This window comes from Ceratotherium simum, chromosome 20 (assembly GCF_057802395.1).
Source record: "Ceratotherium simum simum isolate JZ-2026a chromosome 20, ASM5780239v1, whole genome shotgun sequence".
In the NCBI taxonomy this organism is placed as follows: domain Eukaryota; kingdom Metazoa; phylum Chordata; class Mammalia; order Perissodactyla; family Rhinocerotidae; genus Ceratotherium; species Ceratotherium simum.
Genome location: NC_141919.1, coordinates 22303604 through 22323848, shown reverse-complemented (window position 1 = coordinate 22323848; position 20245 = coordinate 22303604). Strand labels below are relative to the sequence as shown.

The following is a 20245-nucleotide window of genomic DNA, read 5'->3' as shown; positions in this document are numbered from 1 at the left end:
GCAGTTAAGTGCGCGTGCTCCACTGCTGGCGGCCCGGGTTCGGATCCCGGGTGCGCACCGATGTACCGCTTCTCCGGCCATGCTGAGACCGAGTCCCATATACAGCAACTAGAAGGATGTGGAACTATGACATACAACTATCTACTGGGGCTTTGGGGGGAAAAATAAATAAAGTTAAAAAAAAAATGAATAAATGGATAAAGATATATGGAAAAATAGAGCTATATACCCCCATAGAGGAACAACATGGAGTTTTCCTGTTGGTTCTAGAATAACTGTTCTATCTCACCTTGGCATGACTTATTATGCAAATCAATGGAATCCTAGGTAAAATTAGAATTTTCAAGTTTACTAAACTCGAAAATCTATAATGAAATCCCATTAATATTTATGTGTTAATATCAAATAAAATATAGTAACTTGGAAAAAGGCATAAAAGAATGATAAGAAATAGTTCAGTTAATGAAACAAAAGAAGAGGATGATACAATTCAACATCAAGTGATAAACCTAAAGATTTTCTGGGAATTGAAAGAGTAGCACTTATATAATTGATCCTTGGTAATCTCAAATGGCCAAAATAAATTTGATGAAAGAAGCAGATAAATATAAAATGATTTTTATAAATGCCTTCATTTTTATGAAATTCAAAATCAGATGTGATATTTTTATGCTTTTTAGATAAGAGTTTAATTTTTGGCTTTTATAACAAACATTTCTGAATTGAGAATAAAATTTATTTGCTGAGAATGAAGTGACAGAACAAATATTGTTGTTATTGAAGACCATAAGAAAGGAAGAGTTAATAATATGAGGCAATACACAGCTTGGCAGGTGAACAGTATTCTAGGAAATCAGAAGCTCCTGGCTCCACCAATAACAGTTTAGTGACTTATTCTCTAAGCCTGGGAAAGCTACTTTGAATTGTCCTCTCCTTCTGGTTCACACAGCATCACAAAATTGTGTTGAAGGACAATAATGAGAAGAAAGCCTTTTATCAAATCAGTCATGTTAACTCAAACAAGAACAATACAAACACTTGTAAATAACTTTCTGAGTCTGGCTTGAAAAGGGCTCTATATTGTACTATATTTTCATTATTTCAGGGATAGTCATTTCTATAGGTTATGTCTCTTTAAAAAAAGTACTCAGAAAAAAAAAAAGTACTCAGGGGCCAGCCCCGTGGCATACTGGTTAAGTTCCCCACACTCTACTTGGGGGCCCTGGTTCGTGGGTTCAGATCCCGTGCGTGGACCTACACCACTCCTCAGCCATGCTGAGGTGATGACTCACAAACAAAATAGAGGAAGATGGGCACAGATGTTAGCTCAGGGACACTCTGCCTCAAGCAAAACAAAAGAGGGGGATTGGCAACAGATGTTAGCTCAGGGCCAATCTTCCTTACAAAAAAAAAAAAAGTCCTCATAACACTTTTGTTTTCTCTAAAGACTGTACTAAACTATTCAACACAAACAGTCCCACTGGCCACTGAGCATCCTAGCCTGAGCCAACTTTCAGGCCTGGCAGACAATTTCCCTTTGCTAACTATGGGTAATATTCAGCTTATCCTAAGAAAGTATTGATTCAGCCGTTTTTTTCCTCTTCCCAGGTCAGTTTGGTTCTTTCTTGATTTTGGATTAGAGAGTGGGATACTACAGAGTTGGGGAGTGTAATCAAAGGAATGGGCCATGAGGGAAATCATTTCTCCCATGTTTGGAAAATACTTTCCCGGTTGTCAGTATACTGTGCCAACTCCAAGTCTTTGAGAAAGAGTTTAAACGACCTTAGAAAAATTGCTCTCTCAATTTCTTTACCTGTGAAATGGGAGTAATAACACCTTCCCCTATCTGCCTGCTTCACTGGTTGACGGGGAAGGTCAAATGACATCATGGATGTGCAAGTGTTTGGGAATACCTAAAGGGCCTATTGACTGTACATTTACTGTAAACAATAATTAAAAAGAAAACAAACCAAGAAGCTAAAGCAATGAGAATAGGCAAATTAATAAATACACTAAAGCAGATTTTTTCAACCTTGGCACTATTGACATTTGGGTCCAGATAATTCTTTGTGGTGGGACTGTCCTATGCATTGTAGAATGTTTAGCAGCATCCCTGGCTTGTACCCATCAGATGTCAGTAGCACCACTCCCACCCCCAGTTGTAACAACCAAAGATGTCACCAGAGATTATCAAGTGCCCCCTGGGGGCAAAACTGCCCCTAGTTGAGAACCACTGCTCTAAAGGAAGAGCTGAACTTGCCCCTTACCTGAAAGCTGACACTGCCCACAGGCAGGTAGCTGTGGTCCTCTAGCATGCTCAGATACTCGGCCACTAAGGCAGCCGCGTGCACCAGGCACATGGCGGCCTCCGTGTAGCACTTCTTCTTGGTGTGTTTCTCCGCCATGTTCTGGAGCCAGGTCAGCCGCAGGTCAGGAGACGTCTGGTAACTCTTGGCAATTCTGAAGACAGATTGAGAAAGTTTCAAGGACAACTGATTAATGACACGGTTTTTCTACTGTGTATAGCCACGTTTTTTTCCCAAGAACTTTTCCCCCCAAGAGTTTTGCCTACACGTTCAGAAAATGAGAGAAAAGGCAAACATTTATCAGTCCAGCTGTTTTCATTCTATGTCTAGGGAGTGCTGGACCCCAAGAAATAGCATTTAGTTAAAGCTTTACGGGAAAAAAAAGATCTGATAAAATAATGTCTATTTTAATGGATCTCTAGCAATTTTCTTCCTTTTCTTTTCTTTCCTTTCTCTCAAAACAACAGAAATACTATCCTTCCTATGACATCACATCAGAACAATTTTGCCTCTGTAAGTAGTTTCTCCTGAACAAGGACTGTAAGGCAAAGTTTTAAACTATGGAGTAAAATATAATTTCTAAATAAAACTGTATATATATGTATGAATATAATTGGAAAAAACCATATGAAAATAATTCATGTAACAGTTGATAGTTCGTTTCTCTCATTATATGGTATAGTGTTATAAAACAGGTGTCTCACTTTCAATTAGGGAGATCTTTCTGAAAACTTGTACATGAATCAACTCACTATGAACAATTTCTATATATAGTTTTGGATGTCATCCAAACCAGTGTGCCCACATTGCCTGTGATAATTACACTAATAAGAATTCCACAGGGACAAACCCTAGACCCTCAAGTGACACCCTTTTGATTTTATCAGAAAAGTTTACCTGTACATGAGATCCATAAGCATCTCAGGATCTTCCTGAAATTCCCTCATTTTCACCGTGTCATATAAGATGCTATTCAGATTGCAGAGAAGTTCCTCCACCTGCAAAAAAGTGTATGCCCCAAACAATTAGGCTTTGTAGTCCATGGTAATGAGTTAGGATTGCATTGAAAGTGCAAGGGGCAGCCATGGACAGGCTTTGAAGAGAGCAGAGATTGCAGGTGGAGGGGTGTCTACACTGGATCCTCTGTGGTCTTCAACTTTGCAGGTCCAGGCGCTTCTGAGGCCCAGATGTGAGTTGGCCCTTGGGATCCATGAATTTCTCTGAATCCTTATACTATCTTCCAACACCTTTTTGTTTAAATTAGTGTGAACTAGTTTCAGTTATTTGCATCCTGAAAAGCCCTAAACTGTATTCTGGAACATTAGGGCTTTTTATACCAAGTAGGAGGCAGCTTAGGACCTCAGCTTAGGTTCCACAAAATATACATGATAATATATCATATAATTATATATCATAATTTTATATATAAATATAAATATACTTTCTATAATATATAACTATGTATATTATATATAATTCTATAATATAATGTTATATATATTATCTACAATTATATAGTATGATAGATATACACATATATATGTGTATGTGTATATAAGTTTATAATTGGCTGATCCTAAACCCATGCATGAGACAAGGCATGCTCTTCAGTCTACCTGCATGGGGAAAGGTGTGGTCTGCATGGCGGTGTCCTCTTCTGCATAGGCCAAAATCGTCCTCAAGGATCTTCTCAGGTGCTCCTCATTAAAGTCTGGTGCTTTGCCCACCAAAGATGCCAGGGACATGGTTACTTGCATCTTTACTCTTGCAAAGTTCTGAGTCAGGGAAAAAAAAGATGGAACAAATAAGAGGCACTCAGCTAGTAGATAATTGAAGGCAGTAGAGCCAGAACACCAATAACTCTCCAATGTTTCTTTTACCCAGTCTTAATTATTTCCTTTTCTCTCAATGAAATGTGAGCTATACTTTGCACAAGTTTCATAGTGTTGTTTAAATGGTTTAAATGGATATTGCTCTGACATAAATCTGTCAACTCCCTTTAAATTTTCATTGAGGATTGGGCTGCCTCCATGCTGCATGGCTGGAAGGTTCCTACAAAGTTCGGTCACAGGATGTCTCCTTTTGTGCCAAGATTCCTATTCTTGGTACTGTATTTAAACTGCAAAGAGGAACAGGATCTCCATGGCCAGGATTTCTGAGACCTTGGACTCTGGGTTTCTCCTGTCCTTTCAGGCCCATGGAAAAATAGAGCTATGCTAAGTCCCCTGAGGAATGTCCTAAAGAGTTTTAAATAGTTACGCCTAATAGATTCTGAGGATCCTGCCTTTCTTCCATGGGCCAATTTATCTTTAATATCACTTGAGCATGCTCATGAACATGACCACAAATGCAAATTCCAAAAGAACTTACCAAAATTTAGAAAAAAGGGTCACCCAAAGCAAAGGGTAACTGTTCTGCAATAAAGCTGAACTCCAAAAGGCTCCTAAGCTTCGATTAAAACTCAGGTCTAGGGGCTGCCCTGTGGCCTAAAGGTTAAATTTGGCATGTTCCACTTCAGCAGCCCGGGTTTGGTTCCTGGGTGTGGACCTACACCACTCATCGGTGGCCATGCTGTGGCAGCAACCCACATACAAAATAGAGGAAGACTGGCACAGATTTTAACTCAAGGCAAATCTTCCTCAAGTGAAAAGAGGAAGATTGGCAACAGATGTTAGCTCAGGGCCAATCTTACTCACCCAAAAAAAAAAAAAAAAAACCAACTCAGGTCTAGATGATACTGATTATTTCAAATTTTCTTCCACAGGTCATTCTGGTACAAGTCAATCAGAATTTCGAAACAGCACAAACTCTTCTGAATTCTTAACCTGCCTGTTGTATTCTTTCCCACAGACGACAACTTTTAATCTACATATATTTATTCATTTTTAATTGAAACACGTGGATAGAAACCACTGCATTCATCAGTCTTGATATTCACTTTTGGACACAAATTCGAATAAAAGCTGCTATCCATCTACATACTCAATTGTTTCCTTCACACAGGACAGAAGTCAACTGCAATGCTGCAAACTATTCCTCAACTAATGCTTTGCATTGTTTCTCTATCGACTCGGGGTCACCCAGCTGGTCTGAGCTCTTACACTGGTGGCTCCAAAACTGAATCTCATGAGGAGGTAGAGGGTGGCACAGGCTTGGCTCCGGGTGACATCTATGCTGCTGCTGCAGTGGTGCAGCACGCGCTGACACAGGTCTGCACATTGCTCCACCTCCTCCTCAAACAGCAAGTCGCCGAACTAGGAAAGACACAAGGGGCCATTAGGCATCACTTGGCACTTCCATACACTTTCTGGACTGGATGTTGTTGAAATATGCAAATGCCTGCTTGGACAAGCAAAAAGCCCGGAAGAGTAAACGCATTGCTCCCTACAGATAATGAACTGCTTGAGTCAGAAGAAGGACTGAACCAATGGAGTAGACGTAAGATTTAATTAGGAACTGCACGACTAAGATCAGGGCTGCAGAATTAACCGCATTGTTAGCCAGGTTGCATTCACTGACAAAGTCACAACTCTGAAGGAATTATCTTGACTTTACTGGGTTCCCTGGAAATTACTGGTGGCTAAGAAAGACAAAGGATCCTTATAGTGGATAGCAGAAGAATTCCACTTTCTCAGTGTAAATATCCCACGCAGAAGGCACCAACTGAGAGGTTCAACAAAGGGGGAGACAGTAATCTGCATGAGACCATTTTATCTCAGGAAAATCTATATTCTTCAGGCCATGAGAAATTGATTTCTAAACCTTCTGGCATTTTATGACATGACCTTTTGTAAGTCTTACTAAAGGGAGTCATGTGTAGGACTTTAATCTCTCTGAGATGAGGTATGAAAAAAAAAGGGTGAAAGGCAAAGTTGCTCAATTGATTTTTGCTCTCACGTCTCCAGTGAGTGGCCATTCCAAATTTCTATAGTTCAGCCCACATTTTGAGTGTGAGAGCCACTGTTTTTCCTCTCCACGGTGAGTGCCCACAGAATCAGTGCATGCACTTTCTTCCTAGGGAGACTTAAGACCTTTTACCACGATATCACTTAATACAGTTCTCTGTGGGTTTTGGTGCATCTGAAGAGAGAAGTGTGAAGCTAGACGAGAATCTTAGCTCTTAATTAAGAGTAAGAAAACAAGCGTCCCGTGTTTACCTTGGCGATGAGAGCACGGAGTGTCGCAAAGCAGTGAGTCAGGTAGGTGGTGCTCTGATCACAGCTCAGAGAATTCACCAGGACCCTTAGAACGCCTCCCAGCAGGCTGTCTTTACAGTCCAGAGCCGAGCTTGCCTGGGGAATGGAAGAACAGCATCATTGAATCCCTGTGCTGTGCCAGGGAACTGAGGGGAGAAGACACAAGTAGATGCTTTTGACAAATGGCACAGTGATGCTGATGTTCCATCTCTCTTGGTCTAAGATCTTAATGGTTTGGTAAGCTACCACACATATCATCCATTATCATGAGAGCTTGAGACCAAATGACTTTAGACTGAAGACCAAAGTCGTTTCCAAATTACTTTATTCCAAAACTCCCCATTGATTTGGCATTTATGCCTAATTGTGGACTGCTAAACTAAGTTATAAGGCACACCTCCCCCCATCCCTGGCAACAGCTTTTGGAATCTTCCTTTTTTGTTTAGAAAGCACAGCTTTCCTTCTGAGCTTCAAAACACAATTGTGGGCTTTCCAGTACAATAGGGGGTGCATGGTGGCAGCGATGTTTCTAAATAGAAGATTACTTATCAGGTATAGCAAGATTAACACCACCAGAGATGATGACAAACAAGTTTCAGCTTTCTTTGAAAATTGCAAATACATTTTGAGGCCTGGTATTAAGCATATAGCACTGAAAGTAGTGTTGTATAAAGATATAATCAATGTGACACCATGTATTTAAGTTATCAAAGATACTACATACTTTTTTGTCTTTATTTTTGTATAGCAATTACTTTGATTTTAGACAACTTAAAAGTTGGATATCTACAGTTCCACTGTGTTTCAACAGTATTTTTTCTTTTAGCCCTAAAAAGCAATACTGGATCTACTCTAATAAATGATTTCTCATTGGAAACATGAAAGGACTCACTTATCAGATTAACTGAAACCCGTTATCACCTAGACGTCTCGGGAATTTTTGGAAATAGTCACTTAGAAGATGAAATTAGTATGGTGAATTGTATTACTGCAAAGTTCACAGTGACACTAAGCTTTTCTACAACAGGGATGGCAAATTCACGGTACAAATGACTTTCCTCCACTAATTTGTGTCCAAAATAGACACATTCTTTTTTACCTAGTCCAGTCACAATTTTAGCTCCCATACCAGCCATCAACCATAATTCAACAGAATTGACCCATCAAAAAACCCTAGCTACCATCCCTATTCTAGATCCTAACTATAAGCCCACCATCCATGTTGTAAACTTGGTACATGCTCAGGCAGATTTCACTACAAGGGTCAGCTTGTCAAGCACCTAACTCTTTCCAAGTGAAGAGCAAGGGCAAGAAGCCAGAACAATGTTTGGTATCTCTGGAATTTGTAAGGTGGACACTACTGTCAATAGTAAACTGCCCAACTTCATTTAAAAAAAAAAGGCGTTTGGGGATCATGTTGATTTCGTTTACAAGTTTCTATGAAGAATTCTTCATTAAGTTCCAGTAAACATATCCATGTTGAATAGATCAGGTTTGTTGTCCTCACCTGGATAATGTTTTCCTGCATATCCAGAATGATTAAATTTGCTTCGGTAGCCAGATTGCCACTGATTAAGGCTTCTTGATCTAACTCTGCCTTTGTTCTAAGAAACAAAAAAGAGGTCAGATTAAAGTGCATATCAAACCTGGCCATATCCCAATGGTGGCAATGTAGGCAACAACGCCTAGAAATCTTCTGAGTAGTCGATCTTGAAGTGAATACAAAACAGCTGGCTACAGGTAACTAAGGAGTGCAGGAGGCTTTTGTGATCAGTGTCTGGTTAAAAAGATTTTCTAGGTCAAGTCTCCAGGCCATCCTCATTCCCATTATTATGAATAATGATGACAATCACAAAAATAACAAAATAGGTAGAAAAGCAATTATTGGTTGCTACTAGCAATTAGGCTAGCCGATCAGATTGCCGCGTAAAGCCTCAGGGCCATTCCTGCATTTGATGCAGGAGAACCATCTCTAGATCTCAGCTATGGGAAGCCTCTGCAATAAGCTGGAGGGAGCGAGACTGGGTGTGACGTGAATTTGGCAAATAGCGATGCTGCTGGATTAGCAAAGGGTGATGCTTCAGAACCGGATCAGGAAAGAGTCAGTCTCTCGACTTCCCAAAGGCCGCCCTGAGGTTGCGCAGTCAAATGTGGGCCTTTCGTCCTTTTCCAGTGGGAAGCAAGGTTGCATTCTTGTGGGGCAGGCCTCCTAACATCCTGCTGGACGTTACTGGTTATTACCCACTAGGGAACAACACGGTGCTTCTTCTCCACTCGGTTTCATTTTAAGGTATCAGAGCGTTTTATGCACTAGTTCCTCCATTTTCATAAGATCCAAGTGAAGCTGGAAAGGAGTATTTTGTATCATCTAAATTTAGTTGCCAGGAAAGGAAAGTGTAAAGAATTGACTTTCCCAAGATGTCCCAGTGGCCAAAACGTTAGCACAGAGGTTGGGGCGTCATGCTGTGAGCTCAGAAGTCTTGGCCCAGGCTCACCACTTAGCTGTGCTTGGTTCCCCTTCACCCAAGAATGGGGGCACTGTCGTTGCTCACATACCATGGAAGGCTCAGAATAAATATTTCCCTGTGTTTTAAACGTTTTCACGCTTAGGATAGGTTCTCTGGTCCCAAGCTGCTCTACATTTTTTCTCATTCTCCAAGTGATATTTGTGTAAAATAAGTCAAATGTAAAAGCTACTTTTTATTAATTTACTGGTACGTTTAGATTTGGAGCAATGCTAGCTAACAGAAACATAATAGGGGCCACATATATCATTTTCTAAATGATAGCCACACTAAAAAAAGCAAAAAAAAAAAAGGGGAAATTAATTGTAATATATTTTACTTAACTCAGTATATCAAAAAATATTGTCATTGTGTAATCACTATAAAAATTACTGAGATATTTTATATTCTTTTATTTGTACCAAGTCTTCAAAATCCAATATAAAAACTACTAAGGAGATATTTTACATTCTTTTGTATGTACTAAGTCTTCGAAATCTGGTGAGTATTTTTCCCTATATTACTACTGTGGCTACTGTATTGGACAATGCAGATGTAGAGTGTCCTAATTTGTTTTTTTTCCCATTTTTTTTATTGTGCTAAAATACACATAAGATAAAATTTACCATCTTAACCACCCCCCTTTTTTTTGGTGAGGAAGATTGTCCCTGAGCTAATATCTATGCCAATCTTCCTCTATTTTGTATGTGGGACGCCTCCACAGCATGGCTTGATGAGCAGTGTGTAGGTCCGCGCCCGGATCCGAACCTGCGAACCCCAGGCTGCTGAGGTGGAGTGTGTGAACTTAACCACTACACCACCAGGCCAGCCCCCCATCTTAACCATTTCTAAGTGTACAGTTCAGTGGTATTACATCCTACAGTAAGTACATCCTATTGTGCAACCATCACCACCACTTTTTCTGGTTTTCAAAAAGCCTACTAACTATTCCTTTAAAATTGTGGTTCTCAAATTTGACTGCACAATAGAATCACCTGGGGAATTTTACCAAATACTGATTTCTGGATCCCACCACTGAAGACTCTGTATTAATTGGTCTGGGGTACATCTGGGCACTGGATGCTTTAAAAGCTCTCCGGTGATTCTAACGTCCAGCCCAGGTTGAAAATTACTGGTCTAAAAGAAACAGAGCCAAAATAATTGAAAAGTGATTTGAAAGAAAAAAGTGACAGATAACACTATTCTAATTACAAAAAGTTTTCCAAATAGCTAAATTGAGCAGTTACAATTTTACCATGATTTCTCTTAAAAAAAAAAAAACAAAAAACATTGCCCTTGAGGATCTGCAGAAGTGAATCATCAGCTCTGACACTGAGCAGCCCTCCATGTAGCTCAGGGCTGGGAACTGACCTAGAGAGAATTAGTTTGTCCTGCACGGAAGGGCTCAATATTGTGTTGTTTCTGCAAACAAAAGGAAAGGGTTTCCCGAAACATCAATTTACGCGCCGAGGCAAAACATGCCTTGCGAGGCTGTTTTAATCTCACAGAACAGATGGCCCAACCACCTAAGCAGTTCTGTAGCACCTAACTACATTCATATTTCTTTAATTTTTTTTTGAGGGGGGGGTTCATTGCCTGAACTAGAACTTATGGACTCTCAGAACCAAATATCTCATAAGTCAGTTCAGAGAACTTAGAGCAAGAATAAAATACTCAAAGCAAATAGATATTATCCATAAGACCAACAACTGGGCTTTCCAAGTAACATCTATAATAAAAATGTTTATATCTCCTTAATGTTTTAAAATAAATTTGACTCCCAAAAGTCCAATAAGTGGACTAGAATGATTCATTCTTGTGTTAATGACCAAGATAGTAACTTATATTTATTTACAAAACAACAATGCTACTCATCTGCCAGACCCTTCACCCCCCTTATGATGGGTGCTTTATACACCACAGGGATACCCTACTTACACCTTGTCAAGTGTGTGTGTGTGTGTGTGTGTGTGTGTGTGTGTGTTGGGGGGGTGTGTCTTTAGCCATATAATGTTTTGCTTAGGGAACCCTAAGACTCATTAGGCTACTTGCTGCTAAGAGGAATAGCAGACATGTTTTATCTATTCAAACAATTTCATTTTAGCCCTCATATGTCCAAATTGTTGCATATATAGCAATATGTACACAGCATATATTGCAATCCAAGCAGGATTTTTTTTTATTTCTCTAGAATTTTTTTCTGATAACATACATCATAATATGCATCCATCGTAGGAAATACAGCAAAGTATAAAAAGAAGAAAACATCAATTACCCATATTATCTAAAGAAAACCATGCTTAATGTTTTGGTAAATTTCCTTCCAGTCTTTTAAAAATGTATTTACTATATGTAGTTAGAGATTTAAGATTATACTCTAAAACCAAGTGTCTATCCTGCTTTTGTTCACTTAATATTATACCATAAGCAGGGCCGGCCCCGTGGCTTAGCGGTTAAGTGCGTGCACTCTGCTGCTGGCGGCCCGGGTTTCAGATCCCGGGTGCGCACCGACGCACTGCTTCTCCGGCCGTGCTGAGGCTGTGTCCCACATACAGCAACTAGAAGGATGTGCAGCTGACATACAACTATCTACTGGGGCTTTGGTGGAAAAATAAATAAATAAATAAAATTATTAAAAAAAAAAAATTATACCATAAGCATTTCCCATGTCATTAAAGTGACTTCAAAACATTTTAATGCCAACCTAATATTTCATTACCTATTTCCCTAATCTTAAGCATTTAGAATGTTCCAATTTTAAAAAATAATTTTATATAATGCTGACATAAATATCCCTGAATATACATCTTTTTGCATGTCTCTGGAGTGGAAATGTGGATTGAAATGACGTGGTCTTGGGTACCCTGTCTTGCCCCCATCAGCAGCTTTTGTTAAGCTCTCTCATACTGCTAAACACTAGTTTTCTTTAAATGCTTATCAATGTGACAAATGTTTAAGAGCTAGAAATCATAACTCCTCATACCTTTGATTATCCTGGGTCCCTGGACGACCTGAATTTACACAGATAATGATGTTTCATTTTCTTACGCTTGGAAGGATGTAGTTATTTCAGTAATACAAGTAGCCTGGGAAAAATAGTTTTGAACTTTAGGTAAAAGTAGCACAAAGTTGCTGAGTGACTCACTTATCTAGCTTCTCATTAGCTTGCCGCCAATGTGTCTGCTCTTTCCTCCATCTCAAATTTTCATTTAGGCCTGGAAATCGGTCATTCCCTAGGAGTTAAGAAACGCACGACAGGAATTTGATTAGCATGAAACCTTTCAAGATAACCAGAAGTTCCATAACAAGCTAAGTGAGGAGACTCAGCACCGCTTCTCCCGCTAATTAGAGTCCACGCCGGATGCTGGTAGGAGATGTGTCCCTGCCCACATCCCGGCTGGCCCGCTCTTTGATTGATAGGCTAGAGCTTTAGAAGAACCCCTGCCTTTCTGGAGTGTCGGTGACCACATTTCTCATGAACACAGGATTCCAGTGAAACCGGGGGTTCTCACTGAATTACTGCAAAGGAGAGTGTGGGGGTTGAATGAGGATGCCCAACCACCACTGAAAAATCTGAGCTCCCTCCAAGTTCCCGGACGTTGAGTCCCATCGCATTGAAGGAGTTGTCACTCTGTTTTACGTTGAGCACAGTGAATAAGACTGAAGGGACCTGAGCACTTCACTCAATTCTACAGCGACAAGCTCAGCCTTTCTGAGATCATTCCTGTATGGTGGGGTCCCTGGAGGACTGGAACACTCTGAGACCACTGGGGGGATTGGTTCCAGTCTAACAGTGCCCTGAATGATGTGGGGAGATGATCATGGAACCAGAACTACCCAGGTTCTTGACTCTGCTCCAGATAGACTAGTCACATGTCCCACAGCGAGGCTCCAGCCTTGAAGGAGACACCATTCCTTCTCATCCTATGACTCACGATCTTGGATGTGACCTTTTACCAACAAGTTTTAAATAGAAGATGCCATTTGGGGCCATTTCCAGGGTTCCTGTGATCTCAGGAAAGCAGCTTTCCCATAGAGGCACAGGGCTAACATGACATACCTCATGCAGAGAATCCCAGACCCTGCTTGTCTCTACTACAGTAACATCTTAAGAAGGTGATGGTGTCTACTCATGTTGGGAGGACATTCCTTCCCGCAAAGGTGCAAAACTCTCTGGCCGAAAGTAGGGAAGGGCTGATCCAACACACCTGGAGTCCGGCAGCGCCGCATCATCTCCCCTCGGGCCCCTTCCCCACGGAGCAAAGCCTCTTCTAGCCTGGCCTTGACATCCCTCGACTTCTGCAGGACTTGTGTACTGACTTTGTCAGAACTCTGTTTTCCCTGGACAGGACAGAGGCAGAAAGACATTTAGTTTGGTGAGATCTCTGCCTATGAGGAGAATCCTCAAACCAGAACACCTTGTGTTGACAGTGGCCAGTTTGGACATGTGCTACATGGAGGTGCTGTTCTGGGGGATCCTGTGGTGGAAATCCTGTTAACAGGAATGGGATGTTAACAGGAATGCCTCTCTGCAGAAGGCAGAGATCCTTTCCTTGTGGAATTATTATATCTATAATGCAAATAGGTTATGGATTTTAATATAGAAATAAGAAAAATTAATGATGCCTCCATTGCCCAAACAAAGCGGAATGATGACAAGACAGGATTGAACTTGGGAGACAAGAGCTGGTGTAAAGCTGAGTCACCCCACACTTACCTTGTACTCAAAACATGAGACACAAATGAAAAGGAGATCTAAAATCCTGTTCAGTTGCATCGATGGCAGGTCGGCAATCCACTTCCTAATGAGGCTCTGGTCAGCGTTTTTCATGATCCAGAGGAAGCAAATCATGAGGTTCCGGGTTGTGTCGGCATTCAGCACATTATACTGCTTGTAGGGCTGGAAAGAGGCAGATTGGGAGATGGACGTGGGGGAAGAAGTTGAGCAGCAGAAACATTGAAAGCGTAAAGGATGCGAACCTCTTAGAACACAGCAACTGCACTTCTTAGTTGGCTGGGGAACTTTCCAGGAACTCTGCTTTTCCTGAGAAGAGGAAGCCTTGTGCTGTGAACTGGGCTGCTCAGCAAAGGGGCTTGCGTGGGGCACTATTTGAACCAGGTTTTCAGCCAGGTAACTATGGGCACCCTCTGTCTCAGGAGCAGTGTGGTCTGGTGGTCTGCCCTGGACCTTCACCACGCACCCCACCCCACAATCTCCAATGACACAAAGGGGCCTCCATGCTGCTAAGTAAGATCTCCAAGTATTTCTCCTTTAAGCTAGACACTGGAGGGTTGGACTTAGAGCCGAGAACTAACCTGGTTGGGTTCCAGAAATACCCTAACTGTTCAAGATTGAGCTTCTTGGTCACAGAGTCCAAAGTATAATGTAAGAGTCATGAGCTGCTCAGGAAATTAATCAAATCCATAATTTAGTGGAGTCCTCTGTGATGGGACTTGAACGACAATTTATGTTTTCCTGGGGGCGAGGGTGTGGGGCTCAGGTTATTTGCTTTAATTCTTTGGCCACAAGTGTTCATTTTAGAGCGCTGAGCACACTTTCTGTTACTCATCAAATCAGCCCAAAGAACAGTACATGGCTGCACCCTTGATTCATGCAGCATAGCTAATATCCAGTGGAATGCAGTGGTGAGACTGCATGAGGTATTTGTGAGTGCGAGGGAACTGTTAGTTCTGGATGAGAATGAGAGGGCTTATGAAGTTACTGTAACTTGACTTTTTCTGAGTATGGTGACAAGAATAAATGAAATCTTTAGATGTATTACAACTTCACAAGGAATAAACATCTTTTAATAGATGAACTTTGGGCATGTGAATTTCTCCATTAGAGGCAAATAACCATGTAAAAGGTACACACTGCCTCAAGCAGCTAACTTTGGCAAGACGGATATTAGAAAGGTGGAGGAGGTCATAAAACATAATATTTATCAAACTGTAGGATGAGTGATGTCAAATCTCGAGTGTCTTTTCTCTTTCTTACCTCCTTGCCCTCCAACCCGCATGCGACTGTACTGGGGAATGGGGGGATACTAAGTACTGGAGGGAAGAGAAGACAGTCATCCAGCAAAAAAGAGTTAGGTCCGGATGCTTCCTTCCCAGGAGAGAACAGAGTTCTCAGCAGATCTATACTCTACACTGAAATGCAAAGTTAAATTCAGCTGGAGGATGCAGTGCTATCTTGACAAAGGGACACTCAGAGCTCATCAAGGAACAGAGACAGATCCACCTCAAGAGAATCAGAGGTTGTGTTCCTGGAGGATCCCCCCTTTAAGCCCACAGAGTCTGTGCAAAAGGACAGAGACAAACAACTCCACTTAGGCTCCCTGGGGACCTAGAAAAGCTGAAGTCTTTTGCTTAAGAAGCATTCTACCAAGTGAATGGCCTCCTTCAATCGTTTTTTTTGGAGGCAGACACAGTATGAATAATAAGCACATAGAACAAACACAGGTCAAGCCTCCCACCTGAGGGAGCCTTGGTTTCACCTCCTTTGCAGTGGTGTCAGATTTTCCCCTTTCCTGGCGTTGTGAGCCTTGAACTTGGCACCACTGAGATTGCCTGAAGTCAGTTTGTGGTTGCCAGAATGTTGTTTGACTGTGTGCCGCCTCATGTGCCATTTCCCTCCACAGCTGCCAGCCCCACAATGACTCCTTCCAGCATCAAGCAATGAGGCAGAAATCTCACTACCTGTGCTGTGCTGGGTTCTGGTAGGTGAATATAAGAACAAGCCCAACAGAAGACAGGAAAAGACACAAAAATAAACCAGAGAAATGTGCACCAACATACCAAGGAAGATAGCATTGTTCCACTTGTCTTCAAATTAAAATTATTCCCAGCAATGGCCAGCGCCACATTCTGGTTAATTGCACTGGTCCCTTCTTGTTCTTCATCTGAGCCATTGGAGCGATTTTTTCCACTACGGGCATCTGCAGCTGCAATCAAAACAACAGTGGTCTTACCATATCATCCAGTAATCGTGCTCTTTGGTATTTACGCAAAGGAATGGAAAATTTACATCTACATAAAAATCTGCACACAGATGTTTATAGTAGCTTTATTCATAATTGCCAAAACCTGGAAGCAACCAAGATGTTCTTCAGTAGGTGAATGGATAAAAAAACTGTGGTACATCTAGACAGTGGAATATTATTTCATGCTAAAAAGAAACGAACTATCAAGCCATGATCTTAAATGCATACTATTAAGTGAAAGAAGTCAATCGGAAAGGGTATGTCCTGTATGATTCCAATTACACGATATTCTGAAAAAGGCAAAACTATGGAGACAATAAAAAGTTTCTTGGTTGCCAGGGGAGAAGGGAGAGAGAGGGATGAATAGGCAGAGCACAGAGGAATTTCAGGGCAGAGAAACTACTCTATATGATACTACGATGATGAATACACATTATACATTTGTCCAAACCTTTAGAATGTACAACCCAAGAGTGAATCCTAATGTAGACTATAGACTTTGGGTGATAATGATGTGCCAATGTAGGTTTATCAATTGTAACAAATGTACCACTCTGGTGGGGGATGCTGATAATGGGGGAGGCTATGCATGTGTGGGGGCAGGGGATAAATGGGAAACCTTCCCCTCAATTTTGCTGTGAACCTAAAACTGCTCTAAAAAAATTGTCTTAAAAAAAAAAATCTTTGGTGATGTCAAGCCAAAGATGCTGTTTCCCTATGTCCCCTACCCAATACCCAATGTGTGACTGGTACTTATTAGTCACTAAAGTCAGCACAGTAATTTTAAACCTGACAAACATTTAGTATTATTTATCTGCTATCATCTATAGGAAAAAGCAGGCAGGCTAATAAAAGGGGCAAAATATCCAGCACAAGATTAGGCTAAAAATTAATTTTTCAAATTGTGACAATAAAAATTTTCAAAGCTTTCATAACACTTTTGTATAATATAATGTTTAAAAAATTTACTCATATATTTTAAACAATGACCAAATGGAAAGGAACCTATAATTACAGATTTAAACAAGTACCAGAGAGAATAACAAGCTATTATCACAAATTCAGCAATAATTTATTAAATTTCAAATGTTTGAAATGAATGTTAATTTCTTCTATCTATATAATACAGATGTATCTATATATATACATAGATGTAGGTGTATGCAAACAAACAACAATCCACCATTTAAAAGGTTGGTTTGTAAGAACACTACCAATCACACACACAGAAAGAGTATTTGTGTAAGCAGTTCTTAGAAAAGTGTTAAAACACTTGCAACTGATTGATTCATTAAAAACTTGTATTTTGTAAGATCTGTCAACATTATAAGTATATGGACCTTCAATTTTTCAAAAAAATTAGAGTGTGAACAGTATTTTCATCTACTAAAGTTCTGAAAAGAGAACTCAGTTTTTTTTTAGAACTCAATTTTTTAAAATACTAATTCACTATTGTTTTTTAAGGCAATTAGGTTTTTAAACAAACTGTGAAACGAATAGCATCTGGCAGTTATGCAAGACCTGACAACATTATCAGCATAATTTGAGGATACATTCTTACTTCCCCTAAATATGCACAGAGTCATGGTTACAGGAAAAGGAGGGAAGAATATAAACATTTGCCGCATTAAATGCTTTTGTAGACTATCTCTCATTTCATCTTTATCACCTTAAGATGTAGACATTGTTAACACATTTTTACACTGAGGAAAGGGAAGAGACATCGTCGGAAGGTTGAGAAACTTTTCAAAGGTCACATATTGTAATAAATTGGCTGGAATTTGAATTCAGCTGTATCTTTTTTTAAAGACTATATTCTTATTAGTTTACCAATCTAAAGATTCCACCTGTAATAGATGCAATATATTACCTGTAATGATGGATTACTTTTACTGTCTTTCCACTTGTCCGCTACACCATGACCATAAAGTTCAATGCATATGGATAGAAACCATTGAGATTTAAAAGGCTCAAAGACCGGGGCTGGCCCGCTGGCTATTAGCGGTTAAGTGCGCGCGCTCCGCTACTGGCAGCCGGGTTTGGATCCCGGGCGCGCACCAACGTACCGCTTCTCCGGCCATGCTGAGGCCGCATCCCACATACAGCAACTAGAAGGATGTGCAACTATGACATACAACTATCTACTGGGGCTTTGGTGAAGAAAAAAAGGAGGAGGATTGGCAATAGATGTTAGCTCAGAGCTGATTTTCCTCAGCAAAAAGAGGAGGATTAGCATGGATGTTAGCTCAGGGCTGATCTTCCTCACAAAAAAAATAAAAAAATAAAAATAAATAAAAAATAAAAAGCTCAAAGACCAAGTGCTGAAAAGTTCTGACCCAAAGTGGCTGATTTGGAAAATTTTAATCAACAAGGAAGCTTTGGAGAATGTGTGCTAATGTGGTTCCCTGCTTTGGGAACAAACAAGTCATAGATCTTCAAATGAAACTTTCTAGAAACTTTCAGGTGAACATTCTAGAAATGGCCTGCAAGTCACCCGCCATGCTCTGAATGACATCTTTAAATTTTGAAGACCACTGTGTTCTCAATTTGCCCTCTAGTCAGGCATTACCAGAGGAAGCTCTCTGCATCTCACTGTGCAGCCTGCTCACCCCTGGGTCCAAGCTTGATTCTCTAATTTCCTTGCCTATTTTTTTTGCTCATTTTTATGAGCTAAATAATTGTCACCACAATGACTTTAGAGATAACTTAGTCACATGTGAAATTCTGCATTTGGAGGAGGCAGAAAACCTGGATGGTTCCAAGATTCCAAGGATGATTGCCTGCAAGGATGCTGGGCTCAGGTCAGCATTCCTCAGGATCCTTTATCAGTCAAGAGAGCAGCATGGTAATTTCTAAGAACTTCCCTTGAGTTGAGGGAAAAGCAAGAACCACTCTGAAGTGATCAGAATCTTTTGTGTGTGTATGTGTATATGTATGTGTATGTGTATGTGTATGTGTATGTGTATGTGTATGTGTATGTGTATGTGTATGTGTATGTGTATGTGTGTTTTAGGGCGAGGGTAGGCAGATGGGATTGTTTTCCTCAGGTCTAGGGTAATTTTGTTTGTCTACATTCCCTAACCCACACTGTAGTATGGAAATAAACTCAGGAGGTGCACACACCCCTTTCAGACAATGTATCCTTTCCTCTTGTGGCTAAGTGGGAAATACTGACTTCTCAACATTAGAATCAGCCTCTTAGTGCCAAAGGCAAAATTCCTCCGCTGTGGCAGAATTTCCTAATACTGAAAGACACCATGATATTTTCTGGCATGGAACAATAGTTTAGGTTCATTTGAGTCTGCTTCTTTGCTTAAAAATTCATAAAAGAGGGCTGGCCCTGTGGCTTAGCGGTTAAGGGCGTGCGCTCTGCTGCTGGCGGCCCGGGTTCGGTTCCCGGGCACGCACCGACGCACCGCTTCTCCGGCCATGCTGAGGCCGCGTCCCACATACAGCAACTAGAAGGATGTGCAGCTATGACATACAACTATCTACTGGGGCTTTGGAGGGAAAAAATAAATAAATAAAATCTTTAAAAAAAAAAAATTCATAAAAGAAAAGAGAAGGAACACCTTTATTTCAAGGCATTAGAGCAGTGATCTCCAAAGGGAGTAATTCTGTTATTACCTCATCCTTTGTGGTGTATGGTTTATAAAGTTCATTGTATACCAGCAGACCAATGAATGAATGAATGAATGAATAAACAAACAAATAAATAATCTCTAGATAAAAACATACACAGGGCTATGTGTCTTAAAAAACAACAAACAAAAGTTATTGGGCCTATGTTAAAAAGGTCTGGAGAGCACTGGTGTGGAGAACTGTTCAAACAAGCATTTCAGCACTAGAGCTAAGGACAAACCTCATTCCAGTAGAGCATTTGGCAGGAGCCCCCCAAATCCAAAGAAGGAAACAGAAGTCATTACCTGTAAAGTCATAGAGCTGTGGCAAAGCATCCAAAATGATGCCAACCAAAGGCAGGTAAAGGGCAGCGATTTTGACCTTCACCTCTGGTTTGATGCAACGCAGGTCCAGGTCGTGAGAACTCAGCAGGCTGTGGATGGCACTGACAGCTTTCCTTTGCACTTTGCTGATCCTGTTGTCACAACACAGAAAGCTAGAGGTTATGGTGAAGGGAGATCGAACAGAATGTTCCTAAACAATGGGGTGACAACGTGAAAACCAAGCAAAATAGGCTAAAACTGTACAGAATCCAGAGACAGACTGCCTGTGTTCTAGTCCCTGGTCAGCAG

General features: G+C 40.7%; 1 protein-coding gene across 3 annotated transcripts in view; it reads right to left on the bottom strand.

The window, feature by feature from the left end:
- The window catches only part of DOCK8 (dedicator of cytokinesis 8), a 204188-nt gene that overhangs the window by 25003 nt on the left and 158940 nt on the right, over positions 1-20245 (bottom strand). For all 3 annotated transcript variants that reach the window (XM_087444522.1, XM_087444521.1, XM_087444523.1), the window contains 11 exons: positions 19919-20088; positions 15808-15953; positions 13724-13906; positions 13215-13347; positions 12152-12239; positions 8010-8106; positions 6464-6598; positions 5408-5560; positions 3923-4081; positions 3204-3304; positions 2268-2460 (listed from right to left, as the gene is read on the bottom strand). In XM_087444522.1, coding sequence (XP_087300648.1) covers positions 2268-2460; positions 3204-3304; positions 3923-4081; positions 5408-5560; positions 6464-6598; positions 8010-8106; positions 12152-12239; positions 13215-13347; positions 13724-13906; positions 15808-15953; positions 19919-20088 — 1558 coding nt within the window. The remainder of the gene's footprint in view (positions 1-2267; positions 2461-3203; positions 3305-3922; positions 4082-5407; positions 5561-6463; positions 6599-8009; positions 8107-12151; positions 12240-13214; positions 13348-13723; positions 13907-15807; positions 15954-19918; positions 20089-20245) is intronic.